General features: G+C 43.4%; 1 protein-coding gene across 1 annotated transcript; it reads left to right on the forward strand.

Moving 5' to 3' along the window:
- Positions 1-1,400: 1,400 nt before the first annotated feature.
- ATP5IF1 (ATP synthase inhibitory factor subunit 1) lies at positions 1,401-3,677 on the forward strand. Its single transcript, XM_027617890.2, has 3 exons — positions 1,401-1,561; positions 1,654-1,736; positions 3,412-3,677. Exons 1-3 carry the CDS (start codon positions 1,475-1,477, stop codon positions 3,557-3,559), a joined length of 318 nt encoding a protein of 105 aa, XP_027473691.1. The 5' UTR covers positions 1,401-1,474; the 3' UTR covers positions 3,560-3,677.
- The last annotated feature ends 14,305 nt before the right edge of the window (positions 3,678-17,982 follow it).

The following is a 17,982-nucleotide window of genomic DNA, read 5'->3' on the forward strand; positions in this document are numbered from 1 at the left end:
CTAGAAGTGAAATTGCCGAGTCTTACGGTGATTCTGTATTTAACTTTTTAAGCAACTGCCAAGATATTTTCCACAGTAGCTGAACCATTTTACATTCCCACCAGCAACATACAGGGGTTACAGTTTTTCCACATCCTCACTAACACTTGTTAATTTCCTTTTTTTTTAAAATTATAGCCATCCTAGTGTCTACACAATCCTTTGCACAAACTCAGTTAAGACCCTCCATTGAATGCCTAGCCTAAGAGATAATCAAGAAACAGCAGTACCTGAAAAACAGAACAGTTTCTGAAACTAGAATGGCACTTAAATATCACCTAGAAACACAGGAAATTATTACCACTAGGTAGTGGGCTTATAAGTGATTATTATATCTATCTTTCTGCTTTTGTATTTTTCCAAGTTTTCTGCCATGAACATTTGAAAATGTGCCCTGCAGGCATTTCTTATCATTTATGTCATACAAACTAGGGCTGGTATTTTTCCAACCAAAAGATTATCAATAAAAACAACAATTTCACAGAAAGCAAAGAAGTTATTTTTATAATCACGAATAAGATAATCTGGCCCAACTCTCTCATTTAAAGGAGGAAAAACTGGGCCCAGAGAGAAAAAATGACTTAGGAAAAGGCTATAAACCACTATGGTCTTTTTCACATTTCTTAGATGGTGAAAGGGAGGTCATGGCAAAGCCTTCCCCAGACTCCTACTTATGCTCTTTTCCACTTCATTACCTCACATTGCCAGAAGTCCAGTTATCAAGCCTGTTCAATTACATATTAATGCATTTTACAAATATTAATTCAGGGCCTACTTGACCAAAGCCCTGATAACTCCAAATGGTGAAAAGCACAAAGAGAGAGCGAGAAAGAACAAAATGTAGCCATATTAGAATGACTAAGGAGGTCGGGTAAAGTTTCTGAGAAGGTGACTTTTAAGCTGTGACTTGAGTGACATGTCAATGGAACAAAAGAACCCTGGCACCTCTTAAGAGACTACATACACATACACGTATAAAAAATTTTCTCCAGAACCCTAAGTCGGAGCATTCTTGACATAGCCCCCCAACCCCTACATTAGCCATCTTATCGATGCTACGTCAAGGAAAGGGAAGGCTTCCTTTTGGTGTTTTAACAACTTCAGGAATGGAATCGTGGGATGGGCTGGATGCCGCGCCTCCCTCTGATGGGTCCAAGAGCCCGGATTTGGACTTCAGACAGTGTTCCTCCTCCATTATTATTCTCCAGGCCTTTGGCCCCAAAGACCTTGCTAGGGATTGGCTTAGAATAGGCCCGCCTCTCGCTCAGGATTCGCTGTGAACTGCAGGAACCCCGCCTCCTCCACTTCATAATTCGCTACTCCTAGGTTCATCCCGCCTCTCCATCGAAAAGATTGGCTGCCTGGCTCCCAAAGTCATCAGCGCCGGCAGAGAGGCTCCGCCGCGGATGACTGGAGAAGTCCTGCTACAACAACAATGGCTGTCACCGCGTTGGCCGCCCGGGTGCGGCTGGGCGTGTGGGGCGTTAGGGCCATACAAGCCCGAGGCTTCAGCTCCGAACGGGTACGCCGGCAGTAGTGCCCGCAGCCCCAGCCCGAAACGCGGATTCCATCTCCCCTTCGCACCTTTACCGACGTTCTCACCTCTCTCCGCAGTCAGACTCCGGCGCGGGCTCGATCCGGGAGGCAGGTGGGGCCTTCGGAAAGAGAGAGCAAGCTGAAGAGGAACGATACTTCCGGTGAGGTCCACGGAGCCCCGAGTCCAGTCCAGATCTCTCAGGGCCCTTCGATCCTTCTTAAACTGAGTCGCCCGGGCACCTGGGTGGCTCAGTAGGTTGAGCAGCCCACTCTTGGTTTCCGCTGTGGTCGTGATTTCGTGTTGTGGGATCGAGCCCCGGGTAGGGCTTCGTGCTGGGAAGGGAGTTTGCGTGGGATTCTCTCTCTCCTCCCTCCGCCCCTCCCCCCCGCTCGCTCGCTCTTACTCTCTCTCTTGAATAGATAAATCTTTAAAAAGAAAAAAAAAAAACTTCCAATGGCTCTACCCTTCCCTCCCTGGTCCCTGGGGCTCCCATCCCCCAATAGAACTAGCGGGCCCTGAACCCATTACCCCCAACACTTGAGGTCCTGACTGTCGCCACCTATAGGGCGCTCACAGTGCCCTGCAGAACAGTTCAGGGGTCCCAAACTCAAGCCATTTCCACACGCGGGTCTCCAGAACTCACAAACCATGGCTCAACTCTTTCTGAATTCATTGACCATGCGCACCCATGGAGTTCTCCCCAGTCTTGCGAAATGGCTTCCAGGTTCTTCCAAGATGTCTCTCTAGGTCGTACTGCCTGCAGACCCCCTGAGCCTGATTTCCTGGGCCTTCAACCACCCATAACCCCTCTACTCTTTCTTTCTTTTCTCCTCCACATGGAGTCCCTGGCTCTCCAGACCCTCAGCCATTTCCAGACTCCCACATGTCTTCCAATTCCGCCAGAGTGCTTCCAACCAAGGCAGCAGCTCCTAGTTGGAACCCTCCTCCCCCACTTCTTGGAGACTATTGCCCAGCCCAGCCCAGCCCAGCCCAGCCCAGCGGCTGGGTTGGATAGATTCCTCTCCTGCGTAGGAGTACAGAGCAGTTTGGACCTAGGGACTCTCCTAGCCCTAAATTATCATTTACTGATTTCTGTCCCCAGGGGGGAGCAGTGTGGAACTAATCTCGCTTCTGCTTCTCCTCCTTTGGTCTAGCTTTTAACTTCTGCTCTTTATTGCTCACTCTTAAGACTTAGCACCATGGCACCTGCCATACCAGAGAACCAAGACACAGCCCTTAGATACCATCTAATTGAACATCAACATTTTACAGTTAAGGAAAACTGAGGCCCATATGTGCCCAAACCAGCATTTGCATGTCCCTCCTTGAGACCTAAATTGGACTGCCAAGTACTTTTTTCCCCTTCACTTTGGCCTTTACAGTGAGCCATGCATTTCCCTAGGCAAAGAAAGCCCTAGATAAATTGAGATAGAACATGTATATTTGTCCATCCTTCCCTCCTTTTGCACTTTTTTTTCCCCTGAAAAAAGGGATTCTGATCTCTGGGTGGTTCCTGTCCTAAGGTATATAGGACTTAGTGTCACACCTCTCTGGAGTTTTCTAAAGAGAAATCTGAAATGGATAACTCATAGATAATGGAATTTCAGGCCCAAGCACCAAGGAAATGGAATCATTTTGGTCATCCTTAAGGTGAATCTATCTCAAGATGGAGTATTCTTTCACTAGTGGGGCTTGAGCGAGTAGTAGAGGATGACCAGCCGGACTCCAATGGGATTGGGACTCCCATTCTTTGCCTTAGGTATCGCAGGTTATGCTTAGAGATCTCTGTGGGGTGAAGGATTGGGATTTAATGCAGATCCACTGTATCCTTGTAGAGCACGCACTAAAGAACAACTGGCAACCTTGAAGAAACACCATGAAGAGGAAATCACCCATCATATAAAGGAAATTGAACGTCTGCAGAAAGAAATTGAGCGGCACAAGAAGAAGATCAAACATCTAAAACATGATGATGATGATTAAACATACACACTTCCCATAGCATAGCTACATATCATTGCCCGCTGCTATGGAAGCAGAGTTGTGGTTTTATTAATATCTGTGTACTGCCAACAGATTATAATAAATTGTCATCAGTGAATTGTGTCTGTCTAATGCCTTCTTCCACTATCTGGAGAGGGGTAGGGGGACATACTACTGGACTTCTAAAATGAATCAGATAGGGACACCTGGGTGGTTCAGTTGGTTAAGCTTCCAGCTCTTGATTTGGGCTCAGGTCATGATCTCAGGGTCCTGGGATCGAGCTCCCGCTTCGGGCTACATGCTCAGGACAAAGTCTGCTTGAGATTCTCCCTCTCTCTCTGTCCTCCCACTCGTGCATACTCTCTCTCTCAAATAAATAAATAAATCTTTTTTTTTTAAACAATGAATCAGGGGCGCCTGGGTGGCTCAGTTGGTTGAGGAACTGCCCTCAGCTCTGGTCATGGTCCCGGGGTCCTGGGATCAAGCCCTGTGTTGGGCTTCCTGCTTTGCCAGAGGCCTGCTTTTCCCTCTCCCACTCCCCCTGCTTGTGTTCCCTCTCACGCTGTCTCTCTCTCTCTCAAATAAAGTCTTTAAAAAAATGAATCGGTACCTACAATAGGGAGCTAAAGATGGAGCACAGTGCTATGTAATTTATAGGGGGAGGGGGACTATGACACTAGGAAAGGTCCCTTTCTCTGTCTAACACTAGTCAGAGGTGTTCAGAGAAAGCTTGAAAAATAAACCCTAATCCAAGACATAAGGTCAAGAGCAGCCTGGAAAACAGGAGTGATTGCTTAAGGATACAATTCAAGGCACCATCAGTCTATTTTGCAGATGGGCACCTGGCTGGCTCAGTAGAACATGCTACTCTTCATCTCAGGGTCCTAAATTCAAGCTCCAGATTGGGTATAGAGCTTAAAAAAAAAAAAATGATTAGAGAACTCCATATGAACTAGTTATCTTTGTTCTAATTAGCCTTGTGCAAATCGAAAGAACTAGAATTAGAAATGATGTTTTACCTACAGTTGCCCAGTATTGTGGAATTGAGACTTCCAAGTTTGTTAATAACAGAGAATCAGAATTTTCTTAGATTATATTTTGCTTTGCTGAGTGTTCTTGATTCAAATTTGACTGTAAGGCTTGTTTAACTAAATTATTACACAAACTGTGTAACTCCTCCAGACCAAAAAAAAGTGACATTTTGGGCCAATAACAAGACATTTTCAATTCACCAGTTTAATAGATTATTTGCCCTAGAATTGTAACGAGTACTTTGTTGTGAGACCCTATTATAAAAAGGCCTTTAGGACCACTGAATGATAAAAGTTTGGACAAATCATTGACCCTACTCCTGCAGACAAGATACTAAATGTCTGGGGCGCCTGGGTGGCTCAGTTGGTTAACCGACTGCCTTCGGCCCAGGTCATGATCCTGGAGTCCTGGGATCGAGTCCCACATCGGGCTCCCTGCTCAGCAGGGAGTCTGCTTCTCCCTCTGACCCTCTTCCCTCTTGTGCTATCTCTCATTCTCTCTCTCTCAAATAAATAAATAAAATCTTTAGAAAGAAAAAGATACTAAATGTCTGTTTCCAAAACATGTCCATGATGCTGCTAGTGGGAAGTTTATAGACACTCCAGAGATGTGAATGCTGAGATTCAAGCGGCCAGTAATAAGATTACCTTAAAGATGCAGTGCAAAAAATTATTGTAAGTCACATGGCTTTTTTTTTTTTAACTTTACAACAGTACAAAGTTTGAAAAATTAGTCGAACAAGTAACATCTTCAATTTTGCATTTTGTGAGCCTCTCCCCCAGCCCCTATAAAAAGCTTACAAAATCCCTTAAGTTTGTGATGATAGTATTCTCATGACTTCTAATAAATAATTACCTTGTTAGAAGTCATGTTCCTGAGTGTGCCATCTGCTCCTGAGATCTATTTTAAATTAAAATCACTCTAATAATGATCAAATAAAGCAAGCAAAAAGTTGAAACTTGAAAATGAAGAGTAAGCTCGAATTCTTAGGAAGATAAAATGAATAATTTTTGGAGCAGCTTAATTTAAGACTACCTGAACTTTATGAAAGTGGTAACTCATGGACTATTTGTTGTGACATATCTGTGGTTAATTTTTCTATCCTATTATAATAAAAGCAAGATATAAATATTATTTAAAAATACATTTAAAAATATCTCTTAAATATATGTGTTTAAATATATCTTTGTTAAAATCCTAAGGCAATTTATGTGATTTGAACCAGTAACCACAGACACATAGCACAGGTCATAAGATACCCCAGAAGCACCCCAGATGTTTCTTGAAGTTTGGAAAGTACTACAGCAGGCGTTCTTTTTTTTTTTTTTTTTTTAAGACTATTTATTTATTTGTCAGAGAGAGAGAGAGCCCAAGCAGGGGGAGCAGCAGACAGAGGCAGAAGCAGGCTCCCTGCTGAGCAAAGAGCCCCATGCAGGACTTAATCATGGGATCATGACCTGAGCGAAGGCAGATGCTTAACCAACTGAGCCACCCAGGTGTCCCTACAGCAGGCGTTCTCAAAGTGCCCACAAGCCAGCAGCATCAGCATCACCTGAGAACTTGTTAGAAAGGTAAGTTCACCCCATCACAGACCAGCTAAAACTGAGGGTTAAACCCAGAAATCTGTTTAACAAGCTTCCCCCAGGTCATTCTAATGTCCACTAAAGTTTGAGAACCACTGTACGAGTAGTTTCTCATGACATTTGCTGGCATTCTTGGGCATAGAACACTATTATAAAGGCAGATTATTAGGTATAATAATACATATATCTAATATAGTTCTTCATACGAATGCTATTTCTGAATAAAAAGATATGTTAAGATTATTCTTGTACAAAACATATTAACATAAGAACATAGCAGTCCCTGGAATAAAATCCTTTTTGTTTACAAGTAACAGACAACCAGCACAGTCTGGCTTAAGGAGGAGAAAAGGAGTGATTTTTTGAAAGAATAGGGGCTATTGTCTCAGAATCTCAAGAAAACTTGAACAAACAAAACTCAGGAAAGGCAGGGACCAGAGAAGCTCTGAGAACTGCAAGAGCAGATTTGTTGAAGCAGCCCTAACCATCTGAGTCAGAATCACTGGAGTGCTTTTTTTTTTTTTTAAGATTTCTATGGAACTTTACACAATGAAGTTATTGAAGTTATTTAACAATTGCACAGCAATTTATGAGCATGTCATAATTACTTGCTCATTAAATCTCGTGAGATTTCTGGCAAAAGATCCATGCCATTAGTTCATTTTTTTTAAAGATTTTATTTACTTATTTGAGAGAGAGAGTGAGAGAGAGAGAGAGAGAGAGAGACCACGAGCAGGGGGAGGGGCAGAGGGAGAAGCAGGCTCCCCGCTCGATCCCAGGACCCTGGGATCATGACCTGAGCCAAAGGCAGACTCTTAACCAACTGAGACACCCACGCATCCCTAGTTTATTTTTTTTATTTAAATTCAATTAGCCAATATAGAGTACATACTTAGTTTCAGATGTAGTGTTCAATAATTTACCAGTTGCATATAACACCCAGTGCTCATCACATCACGTGCCCTCCTTAATGCCCATCGCCCAATTTTATAAGCAAAGTAACCGAAGCAGGGAATTGTGAAGTTTCTCAAGGTCACACAACCAGGTTTCTGCTGAGCAAGAACTTTCCTTCAAAGCTCCTGCTCCCACAGGGGCACCAGGGTTAAGCATCTGCCTTCGGCTCAGGTCATGATCCCAGGGTTCTGGGATTGAGCCCTGCATTGGGCTCTCTGCTCAGTGGGAAGTCTGCTTCTCCCTCTGCCCCGCCCCCCGCGCTTGTGTGCTCTCTCTCTCTCAAATAAATAAAAAAATCTTTTTAAAAAAATGCTCCTGCTCCTACAAACTTATGTTGCAATCCCAGTGTAGTGGTTCAGCTGCCCATTATTAGTTTCCCCCTCAAGATGTGGGACAGATTGGGGGCGTGCCTGAACATCTGGGAATGAGGGATAATGGTGAAGACTCCCGGAAGTAAGTGTAGAAGTGCCAGTGGTTGGTGTTGGCATTGCCGTTAGCATTTTGGCTGCATCATGGACCCTATCAGTATGTCATTGCATGCCTAGATGATGCAAACACACATTTGCAATAGAGTTTAGTTAGTTTTAGTCAGTTTGAGATTTTCACATCAGAAAGTCCAAAATTGTAATTCCTAATCCAGGCAACACATCAAAATACCTGAGAGTTTTAAAATTAAGCCAAAGCCTCAGGACCAATAAATCCAAATCCCTGAGCCTGGGGTGTGAGCTTGGGTATTTTCAAAATCTCCCCCTTTTTCCAATATGTGACCAGAGTAGTAAACCTCTGGTATAAAGGATCCCTGCAGATCTGTTGATATGGTTGGGCAGGTTGTTCACTGGATAAGGACACCTAACTAAAGGGGCCAGGGAGGACTAAAATTCAGCCCACACCCTGCTCATTAAGCAGTGTACTCTAGTTTAGGGGTGGCATCTACTCTGAAAGAGTCACCTTTTTTTTTAAGACTTTATTTCTTTATTTGACAGAGATATAGTGAGAGAGGGAACACAAGCAGAAAGAGTGGGAGAGGGAAAAGGGAGGGGCACCTGGGTGGCTTAGTCAGTTAAGCGTCCAACTCTTAGTTTTAGCTCAGGTCATGATCTCAGGGTCATGAGACTGAGCCCCACATGGGGCTCCGCACTCTGCAGGGAGTCTGCTTGAGATGGTCTCTCTCCCTCTCCCTCTGCCCCTCCTCCCATGCATGTGCTCTCTCTCTCTCTCTCTCTCTCATAAATAAATAAATAAATAAATAAATAAATAAATAAATAAATAAATACAAGAAATCTTTAAAAAAAGATGTCTATTCAAGTCCTTTACATATTTTGAACTGTCTTTTGGTTGTTGAGTTGTTTGGGTTTTTTTTTTTAAGATTTTTTTATATTTGACAGAGAGAGATCACAAGTAGAAGGGAAAGGAAGAGGGACAAGCAAACTCCCCACTGAGCACAGAGCCCAAGGTGGGGCTCAATATGGGGCTTGATCCCAAGACCCTGAGATCATGACCTGAGCCTAAGTCAGATGCTTAACCAACTGAGCTACCCGGGCGCCCCTGGCTGTTGAGTTTTAAGAATTCTTTATATACTCTGGACATAAGATCTGTCTGCAGATCCATCCTCTGTGCTGTCTGGAAGTTGCAGAAGAGTATATATATATAATTTGCTACATATATAGATATTTGCTACATATATATAAATATATGTTTGTGTGTATCTGTATATATATCCCAAATATACATAAATATACAAAATAAGAAGGAAATACTTATACCAATTATAGTCCTCATTTCTGTAACTGGTCATGGTTGTACCTGGTATTTTTTTTTAAGTAGGCTTCAAGCCCAGCATGGAGCCCAATGCAGGGCTCTAACTCATGACTCTAAGATCAAGACATCGGCTGAGATCAAGAGTTAGATGCTTAACTGACTGAGCCCCCCAGGCACCCTTGTAGCTGGTATTTCTAACTACCTTCTTCCACTACTCATTCTTTTTTTTTTTTTTAAGATTTTATTTATTTATTTGACAGAAAGAGAGTGAGACTACAAGCAGGCAGAGCAAGAGAAGCAGGCTCTCCGCCGAGCCAGGAGCCTGACGAGGGACTCGATCTCAGGACCCTGGAACCACGACCCAAGCCAAAGGCAGATGCTTAACCGACTGAACCACCCAGGTGCCCCCCACTACTCATTCTATATTCCCTTTGCCTTCAAAGGGAAGCCTGCAAGCACCTCAGCTGGTTATGGTTCTTTACATGGTAGGTTGACCCAAACCTTCATTCCTAAAGGGTCTGGGCCATTAGTAGTCCTGCCAGGATTGAGCTGCAATTTTCCATTAACCTTAACACAGGGCATGATAATACTAAGAGATGCTCTAAGAGTCTCCTGTGTTTTGGACATACTCTTCTTACTTCCACTGTGGAGTAGTAGTCCAGTTTCTCCTTGGTAGTCAGGATCAGTCACCCTAGCCAGCACAGTAACTCACTTTGCCTATTGATTCAGAGGCATAAGGAGTCAAAAATGGCCAGGCAGCAGTCCTACCTTCCACTTCAATGGAACCATTGTTTGGAACTAAGACCTCTAGGCCAGCAGAGCATAAGTCCACAGGAATAAGAAGCAAAATTTTGCTAGTGGGGCACTAGGGGTAATATAGTGAATGGTGTCATTCACATTTCCACCCCTTGATTCCTAGACCTATGAATCCTAGCTATGGGAGAAGCATCACCATATACTGGATGCTGACTCAGAGCATATACAGCTTTTGGAAGAACCTTGCCCTAGCCCTGCAAGTTATTGCCACCCAGCTAGCACTGAGTTTTCAAAAGGCCATTCCACTGTCATATCAAGCCAGCTGCTCCAGGATGGTAGGGAACATGGTAAAACCAGTGAACTCCATAAGCATGGGCCCATCACTACGCTTCATTTGCTGTCAAGTGAGCTCCTTGACCAGAAGCAACGCTGTGTGGAATATTATAATGGTACGTAACACATTCTGTAAGCCCATGGATGATGGTTTTGGCAAAAGCATTGCATGTAAGGAAGATAACTTTGTTATGCAGTGTGTCTTTTCCAGTGAGAATCAAACATTTCTCCTTCCATGATAGAAGGGGTCCAATGTAACCACCCAATGTAACTAACCTACTACCAGTAGGTAATCACTCCAGGGAATGGTGTCATATCAGGAGGTCTTGTTGGTCATTACTCCTGGCAGATTTGGCACTCAGCAGTGGCTATAGCCAGGCTGGCCTTGGTGAGTGGAAGTCCATATTGCTGAGACCAGGCATAACCTCCTTGCTACCATGGCCACTTTGTGATGAGCCCATTAGGTGATGACAGGGGTGGCTGGAGAAAAAGGTTGACTGATATCCACAGAATAGGTCATCCTGTCCACTTAATTATTAACATTTCCTTTGCTGAGGTCACTCTTTGGTGAGCATTCATATATGACACAAATATCTTCACATTTTTTGCCCATTTAGAGAGGTCTATCTACATACCTCTTCCCCAAATTCTCTTGTCATCAATTTTTCAATAATTTTCCTTCCAAGTCTCTTATATCCAGCCAAACCATTGGCCATAGCCCACGAACCAGTATATAATTGTATGTCTAGCCATATTTCTTCTTCCAAAAAAAGTGAGCAACCAAGAGCAATACTTGAATTTCTGCCCACTGGGAGGATTTTCCTTCACTGCTGACCTTCACAATGTCCCAGAAAGGGGCTACAGCTGTCTACTTTCAGGTGGTGCCTGCATATTGCACAGAACCATTTACAAACCAGGCCTGAGTCGTTTCTTTGTCTGTAAACTGATTATAGGGAAGTCCACATGAAGCCACAGATGTAGGCTGGGAAAGAGAAAGTAATGTAACAGGAGTGGGACCATAGACACTTGGGATACTTCATGTAGCTAACTTGTACCTTCTGGGTCTGCTCAGGCCCAATCATATATATGTGCCACTTCCATTTGATGATAAAGTGCTGCTGTGTATGCCCAACTTTATACCTTGGTGAGTCAGAAACACCCAGTTCAAATGGGCACCTCAGATATCATGGTAATTTGGTTGGTCCACGGTTAAGCATTTAGTTTCTACTAAGGCCCAGTAGCAGGCCAAGAGCTATTTCTCAAAAAGAGAGAAGTTGTCAGCAGAGGATAGCAGAGTTTTGCTCCAAAATCCTAAGGGCCTAGGCTGCAATTCACTTATATAGGCCTGCCAAAGATTCCAAACAGCCTCCCCATACATCACTGACACTTTAGGCACCATTGAATCTGCTGGATTATATGATCCAAATTGCAGGGCAGCCTGCACCAGAGTCTGGACTTCTCTCTTGCTCTGATCCCCACCCATAACTAGCAGCTTTTCAGGTTTTTCAGTAAACAGGTTGAAATAATACATTCAAATGAAGACCATTGCCTCCAAACTCCAAAAAGTCCTACTAAGTGTTATGCCTGTCTTTTAATTGTAGAAGGGGACAGATAAAACAATTTATCCTTCATTTTAGAAGGGATATCACAGCATGCCCCACATCACTGGATCCCTGGAAATTTCACAAAGGTAGAAGGCCTTTGAATTTTTTCCAGATTTATTCCCCACGCTCTGACACACAAATGTCTTACAAATAAGTGTAGAGTAGTTGCTACTTCTTGCTCATTAGGTCTCATTAGCATGATGTCACAATGTAATGAACCAGTGTGATATCTTGTGGAAGGGAAAGGTGATCGTAATGGCCTGAATGTTTGTGCCCCTCAAAATTCATATGTTGCAATTACAACCCCTAATGGGATGGTATTACAAGGTGGGGCCTTTGGAAAGTGATTAGGTAATGAGGATGTAGCCCTCATGAATGGGATTAGTGCCCTTATAAAAGTGACCCCAGAGAGCTCATGTATAGGCTATACAGAATTGGCTCAGCAATTATGGAGGCTGAGACGTCCCATGATCTGCCATTTGCAAACTGGAGACCCAGAAAAGCCAGTGATGTAGTATTAGTCTGAGGTCAAAGGCCTGAGAATCGGGGCACCTGGGTGGCTCAGATGGTTGAGCATTGCCTTCAGCTCAGGTCTTGATCCCAGGGCCCTGGGATCGAGCACCGCATCAGGCTCCTGGCTCAGCGGGGAGCCTGCTTCTGCCTCTGCCCCTGCTCATGCTCTCTCTCTCTCTCTCTCTGTATCTCAGTATCTCAAATGAATAAATAAAATCTTTTTTTTAAAAAAAGGACTGAGAATCAAGATAATTCATAGTGTAAGTTTTAGTCCAAGTGCAGAAGACCTATGTCCCACCTAAGTAGTCAGGACAAAGAGAAAATTCTCCCTTTCTCTGCCTTTTTGTTTTATTTGGGACCTCTGTGAGTTAGATGGTGCCCATTCATATGGGGGAGGGAAATCTGCTTGACTCAGTGTATTGAGTAAATGCTAATCTCATCTGGAAACACCCTTATAGCCTCAACCTAGAAATAACGTTTAGCCAAATATCTGGGTACCCTGTTGTCCAGTCAAATCAATACATAAAAATTAGCCACCACACCAGCTGAAAGCAAACTATTTCTGGTGGTCCTTATCGACAGGTATGGAGAGAAAAGCATTTGCCAGCTCAACAGCTACATACCGGATACCAGGGAATGTGTTAATTTGCATCCCCATGCTCATCCTTTTCTCTCCCCACATTGTCCAGTGACATTAGGAGTAACCAGCCAATAACTAAATACCTTTCTTGGGGGCGCCTGGGTGGCTCAGAGGGTTAAGCATCTGCCTTCAGCTCAGGTCATGATCCCAGAGTCCTGGGATCAGGTCCCGCATCGGGCTCCCTGCTCCTTGGGAGCTGGCTTCTCCCTCTGCCTCTCTCTCTCTGTCTCTCATGAATAAATAAATAAAATCTTTAGATAGATAAATAAATAAATAAATAAATAAATACCCTTCTTGGTATCTGTAGTCCTAAAAACAAAGGTTACTTAGCTCGTGGGTGAAAGATGCAATGAATTGAAAATCACCTGGTCTGAAAGTAGGATTCTTCTAGGAGTGTATAATTCATTTATTTATTCATTAATTTATTAAAACAAACAGTTATTGAATGCCTCTTATGTTCCAGGCACTGTGCTAGGTGCCAGAATACAACAGAAAACCAAAGTCCTGCCTTCCTGGAGTTTCCATAATGTGAAAAAGGCAAAAATTAAACAAGTTTGTATGTTAGGTGGAAGAAAAATAAAGCAGGGTAAGGGGATATAAAATGGCTGAAATTGAACTATTTTATGTAGTGTGATCAGATAAAGTTGTCACCTTATAGAGTGTCCTGACAAGATACAGGACTAAAGAGTATAATAACAGGGGCACCTGGCTGGCTCAGGTGGAAGATCATGCAACTCTTGATCTTGTGATGATGAGTTAGCCCCTTGTTGGGCATAGAGATTACTTTAAAAAATAAATAGTAAAATTTATGAAGAAAAGAATATAATAACATAAGCTATGAAGATACAGAGAATTTCAAGCTGAAGTTTAATAGCAAAGGCAAAGGCTTTGAGATAAGTGTGGCTTAACATGGTCAAAGCAAAGTAGCCAATATAGCTAAGCAGAGTGAGCAAAGGGGGGTGAGACACTGGTGATATTGCACATCTGGTAGCAAAATTTCCTCCTCTGAACATTCCATTCCATTTGTTTTTGTTGTTGTTGTTGTTTTACATTCCATTTGGTTTTATGCCAACTGGCTCGCTTTGGCCTAGTCTTATAAAAAAACCCAACAAACCAAACACCTCAAGTTAATGAGTGAAGAACCAAATGAGGTAGTTAAAAGAGATGGTGAGATAAGAAACCCTGCTTCTAATTCCCACTCTGCCACTACCTTACACTTTGACCTTGAGCAAGGATGTGTTTGAGCAAGAGTGAATGAAGCAAGTAAATGTGAAAGGGAAGGCACAGAACCATCATAGGGCTTTGAATGCCATGTTAAGGAATCTTGACCCTGTCCAGAGGTTTCAAAGTCAGGTTCCTACAGAGACCAAGCTAGTAATGTAAATGAGTCAAGTGGTCTATGTGTTACCGTTATGGGAACTGAGAATTGGAGGAGACAAGCCAGCTACCCAGTCCTAATGATGGCACCAGGAACACAGGCTCAGTAACCTATCTTACTTGTTTTCTAAGATAATACACAATTGGGGGATTTTGCAAAAATCTCCCAATTTTTAAAGCTTAGCAACTTACTCAATTTTTTGTTAAACCCAGAGGACTGAACAATATATTTCAGCAGAACAAATATGACCCCTTCTCTGTCCAAACACAACCTGGACAATGACAGCCATGAAGAGTTTTGTCTAGGAGTGACTTGGTCAGACTATTTTCAGGGTTCGTTGCTTATCTGAGCTATTTATTTATTTCTGTCTTCCTCACCTGTTTGATCCTGGCAGTATTTGGCTCTGTACTCCTGCCTGAATCACAGGCTCTGTACTCCTGCCTGAATCACAGCACTAAGTCCATCAGAGACATTGCTATGGACTGAAATCCCCTCAAGATTTGTGTGTTGAAGCCCTAACCCCCAATGTAACGGTATTTGGAATTGGGTCCTTTGGAAAGTAATTAGGTTTAGATGAAGATGTGAGAGTGGGGCCCTCATGATGGGACTGGTGCCCTTATAAGAAAAGACTCCAGAGAGCTTACTTGCTAGTTCTTGGCCATGGAAAGACACAGCAAGAAGGTGACCATCTGCAAGCCAGGAAGAGAGCTCTCACCAAAACTCAACCATGCTGGCACCCTAATCTCAGACTTCCAGGCTCCAGAACGGTGACAAAATAAATATCTGTTGTTTAGGCTACCCTGTCTATGGAATTTTGTTATGGCAGCCTAAGCTGACTAAGACAGGCATCAATAATGTTCAAAAATAAACTTCTTAAAGTTTTTACAATTAGCATCAAGAGTCTTAAATATATTTGCTCATAGCCTTCGACTCATGAATTTGCTTCTAGAAATTTAACCTAAAGAATGAATCAGGGATAGGGGTGCCTGGGTGGCTCAGTCATTAAGTGTCTGCCTTCGACTCAGGTCATGATCCCAGGGTCCTGGGATCCAGCCCTGCATTGGGCTCCCAGCTCCGCAGGAGGCCTGCTTCTCCCTCTCCCACTCCCCCTGCTTGTGTTCCCTCTCTCACTGTGTCTCCCTCTGTCAAATAGATAAATTAAATCTTAAAAAAAAAAAAAAGAATGAATCAGGAATAAAATACAATACATTGTATGCTAGAGTTTTATCTCATCTTGATATATTGTAGTGAAAAATTGGGAGGAAAACCCTAAATTTCCAGCAGTAGGGATCAAGGAATGAATTATATCACATATAAGCATTCTGCAACCATTAAAAATTATGTTTGGGGGCACCTGGGTGGCTCAGTCGGTTGGGTGTCCAACTCTTGGTTTCATCTCAGGTCATGATCTCACAGTCCCTGCTCAGTGCAGAGTCAGCTTCAGTTTCTTTCTCCTTCCCCCTCTGCCCCTCCCCACTTGTGCGAATGTTCTCTCTCTCTCTCACTTGCGCTCTCACTCTCAAATAAATAAATAAAATCTTTGAAAAAATTATGTTTGGGGTGCCAGGCTGGCTCAGTTGGTAGAGCACGCAACTCTTGATCTTGGGGTCATGAGTTCAAACCCCACTTGCAGATAGAGTTTACTTTTAAAAAAATTCATTAAAAGGGCACCTGGGTGGCTCAGTTGTTTGAGTGACAGACACTTGGTTTCAGCCCAGGCCTCAATCTCGGGGTTGTGGGACTGAGCCCCGCATCAGGCTCCATGAGATTCTCTCTCTCCTTTTCCCTCTGCTCCTACCCTCCCCACCCGGCTAATGCTCTTGCTCTCTCTCTCTCAAAAAAAAAAAAAAATCATTAAAAATTACATTGAAGAAGGGGTGCCTGGGTGGCTCAGTCGGTTTGTTACAGAACCTGGACTGGATCACCCGACGGAAGAACCAAACGGCACTCAGAGATCTTGGAAGACAGGAGGTTTATTTAATGCTGGCGGTCGCAGAGGAGCGTGCTCTCCAAAGGTCTGCCCCGAGCACAAAGGAGGTAATTTATACACTTCTACTTCCACATACTTGGTACTTTCGCACACTTATCAGGCAGGGCAGGAGGGAAGCGGGACTGGGATTCCCTTGCTGGCTTGGTCGGCCACCTTAGAGCACAGATTTCCCTTATCAGGCTGAGCGTCTGCCCTCGACTCAGGTAATGATCCCAGGATGCTGGGATGGAGCCCAGCATCGGGCTCCCTGCTCAGTGGGGAGCCTGCTTCTCCCTCTCCCTCTGCAGCTCCCCTGCTCTCTCTCTCTGTCAAGTAAATAAATAAAATCTTTTTAAAAATTATGTTTAAGGAATATTTAATATTATGAAAAGTATCATGAAATGTAGTAAGTGGAAAAAGCAAGCTACACAGCTATAATTTATATCCACAAACATAAGCATGTTAAAGGCAGACTATAAGAGTAATATGTAATATATAATAAACATATGCAAGGAATAAAAAACCAATATGTTATCATTGGTTCTCTCTTGGTAGTGGGACTAGGATTTTTTCTAGGATGTTTTCTCCCTCTCTCCTTAAAGGAATTTTTTGGGGGGGGGCGGGACGCCTGGGTGGCTCAGTCAGTTAAGGTCCAACTCCTGATTTCAGCTCAGGTCATGATCTCAGGGTTGTGAGATAGATCCCCGAGTGGGGGCTCCACACTGGTCTGGGAGCCTACTGGGAGTCTGCTTAAGATTCTCTCTCTTCGGGGCGCCTGGGTGGCTCAGTCATTAAACGTCTGCCTTTGACTCCTGTCATGATCCCAGGGTCCTGGGATGGAGCCCCGCATCTGGCTCCCTGCTCAGCGGGAAGCCTGCTTCTCCCCCTCTCACTCCCCCTGCTCGTGTTCCTTCTCTTGCTGTGTTTCTCTCTCTGTCAAATAAATAAATAAAATCTATTAAAAAAAATAGATTCAGGGGCGCCTCAGTGGCTCAGTTGTTAAGCGTCTACCTTTGGCTCAGGTCATGATCCCAGGGTCCTGGGATCCAGCCCCGCATTGGGTTCCCTGCCCTGCGGGAAGCCTGCTTCTCCCTCTCCCACTCTCTCTGCTTGTGTTTCCTCTCTCGCTGTGTCTCTGTCAAATAAATAAATAAAATCTTTAAAAAAAAATAGATTCTCTTCCTCTCCCTCTCCCTCTATCCCTCCTGCTCCCCCTCCAATCAATCAATCAAGGAATTTTTTTCTAAGTTACAGACAGAATACATCTTGTCATTATAAAAAAAAATTTTTAAAGGGCACCTGGATGGCTCAGTTGTCTAAGCGACTGCCTTCGGCTCAGGTTGTGATCCTGGAACGAGCCCCACATCGGGCTCCCCGCTCAGCAGGGAGTCTGAGTCTCCACCCTCTCATGCTATCATTATCTCTCTCAATAAATAAATTTTAAAAATTCTTAAAAAATAAATTTTTTTAAAGTGTATGAAGAGTCGTATAATTTCTCTATTGGCCCTCCACCCCAGAAGTAACTGGATATTAAGTTTGTTGCCAACTGCGTATCTTTCCAGACAGTCCATGAGATTATTCTATATATATTCTATATATATCATTGTGCAGCTTGTTTTTTGTTTTAACATTAAATCCTGCACACCTTTTCATTTCACATAGCTACCTCTTTCTGTTTCTTTGCAAGATGTTCCATTGTGTGGGTGAAAGCATCTTACTTTAACCAATCCCCTTTGATGGGTATTTTGATCGCTTCCAGTTTTATGCTTTTACCACGATAGAACAACCAACAGGAGTCATACCAGCTTAGGGCAGAAAGCCCAAAAAACATTAAAAAATCAAAACGGGGAAGATATCATTTCGTGTTATTTCTTTTTTACCTTATACTTTTCTGTATTTTCTA

Source organism: Zalophus californianus, chromosome 4, assembly GCF_009762305.2.
Source record: "Zalophus californianus isolate mZalCal1 chromosome 4, mZalCal1.pri.v2, whole genome shotgun sequence".
NCBI lineage: Eukaryota > Metazoa > Chordata > Mammalia > Carnivora > Otariidae > Zalophus > Zalophus californianus.

Excerpts from the sequence above, each read along its gene's own strand:
- ATP5IF1 (XM_027617890.2), top strand. The coding sequence starts at position 1,475 with ATGGCTGTCACCGCGTTGGCCGCCCGGGTGCGGCTGGGCGTGTGGGGC. Across the intron at positions 1,562-1,653 it reads GAGGCTTCAGCTCCGAACGG|TCAGACTCCGGCGCGGGCTC; the intron begins GTACGCCGGCAG and ends CTCTCTCCGCAG. Across the intron at positions 1,737-3,411 it reads GAAGAGGAACGATACTTCCG|AGCACGCACTAAAGAACAAC; the intron begins GTGAGGTCCACG and ends GTATCCTTGTAG.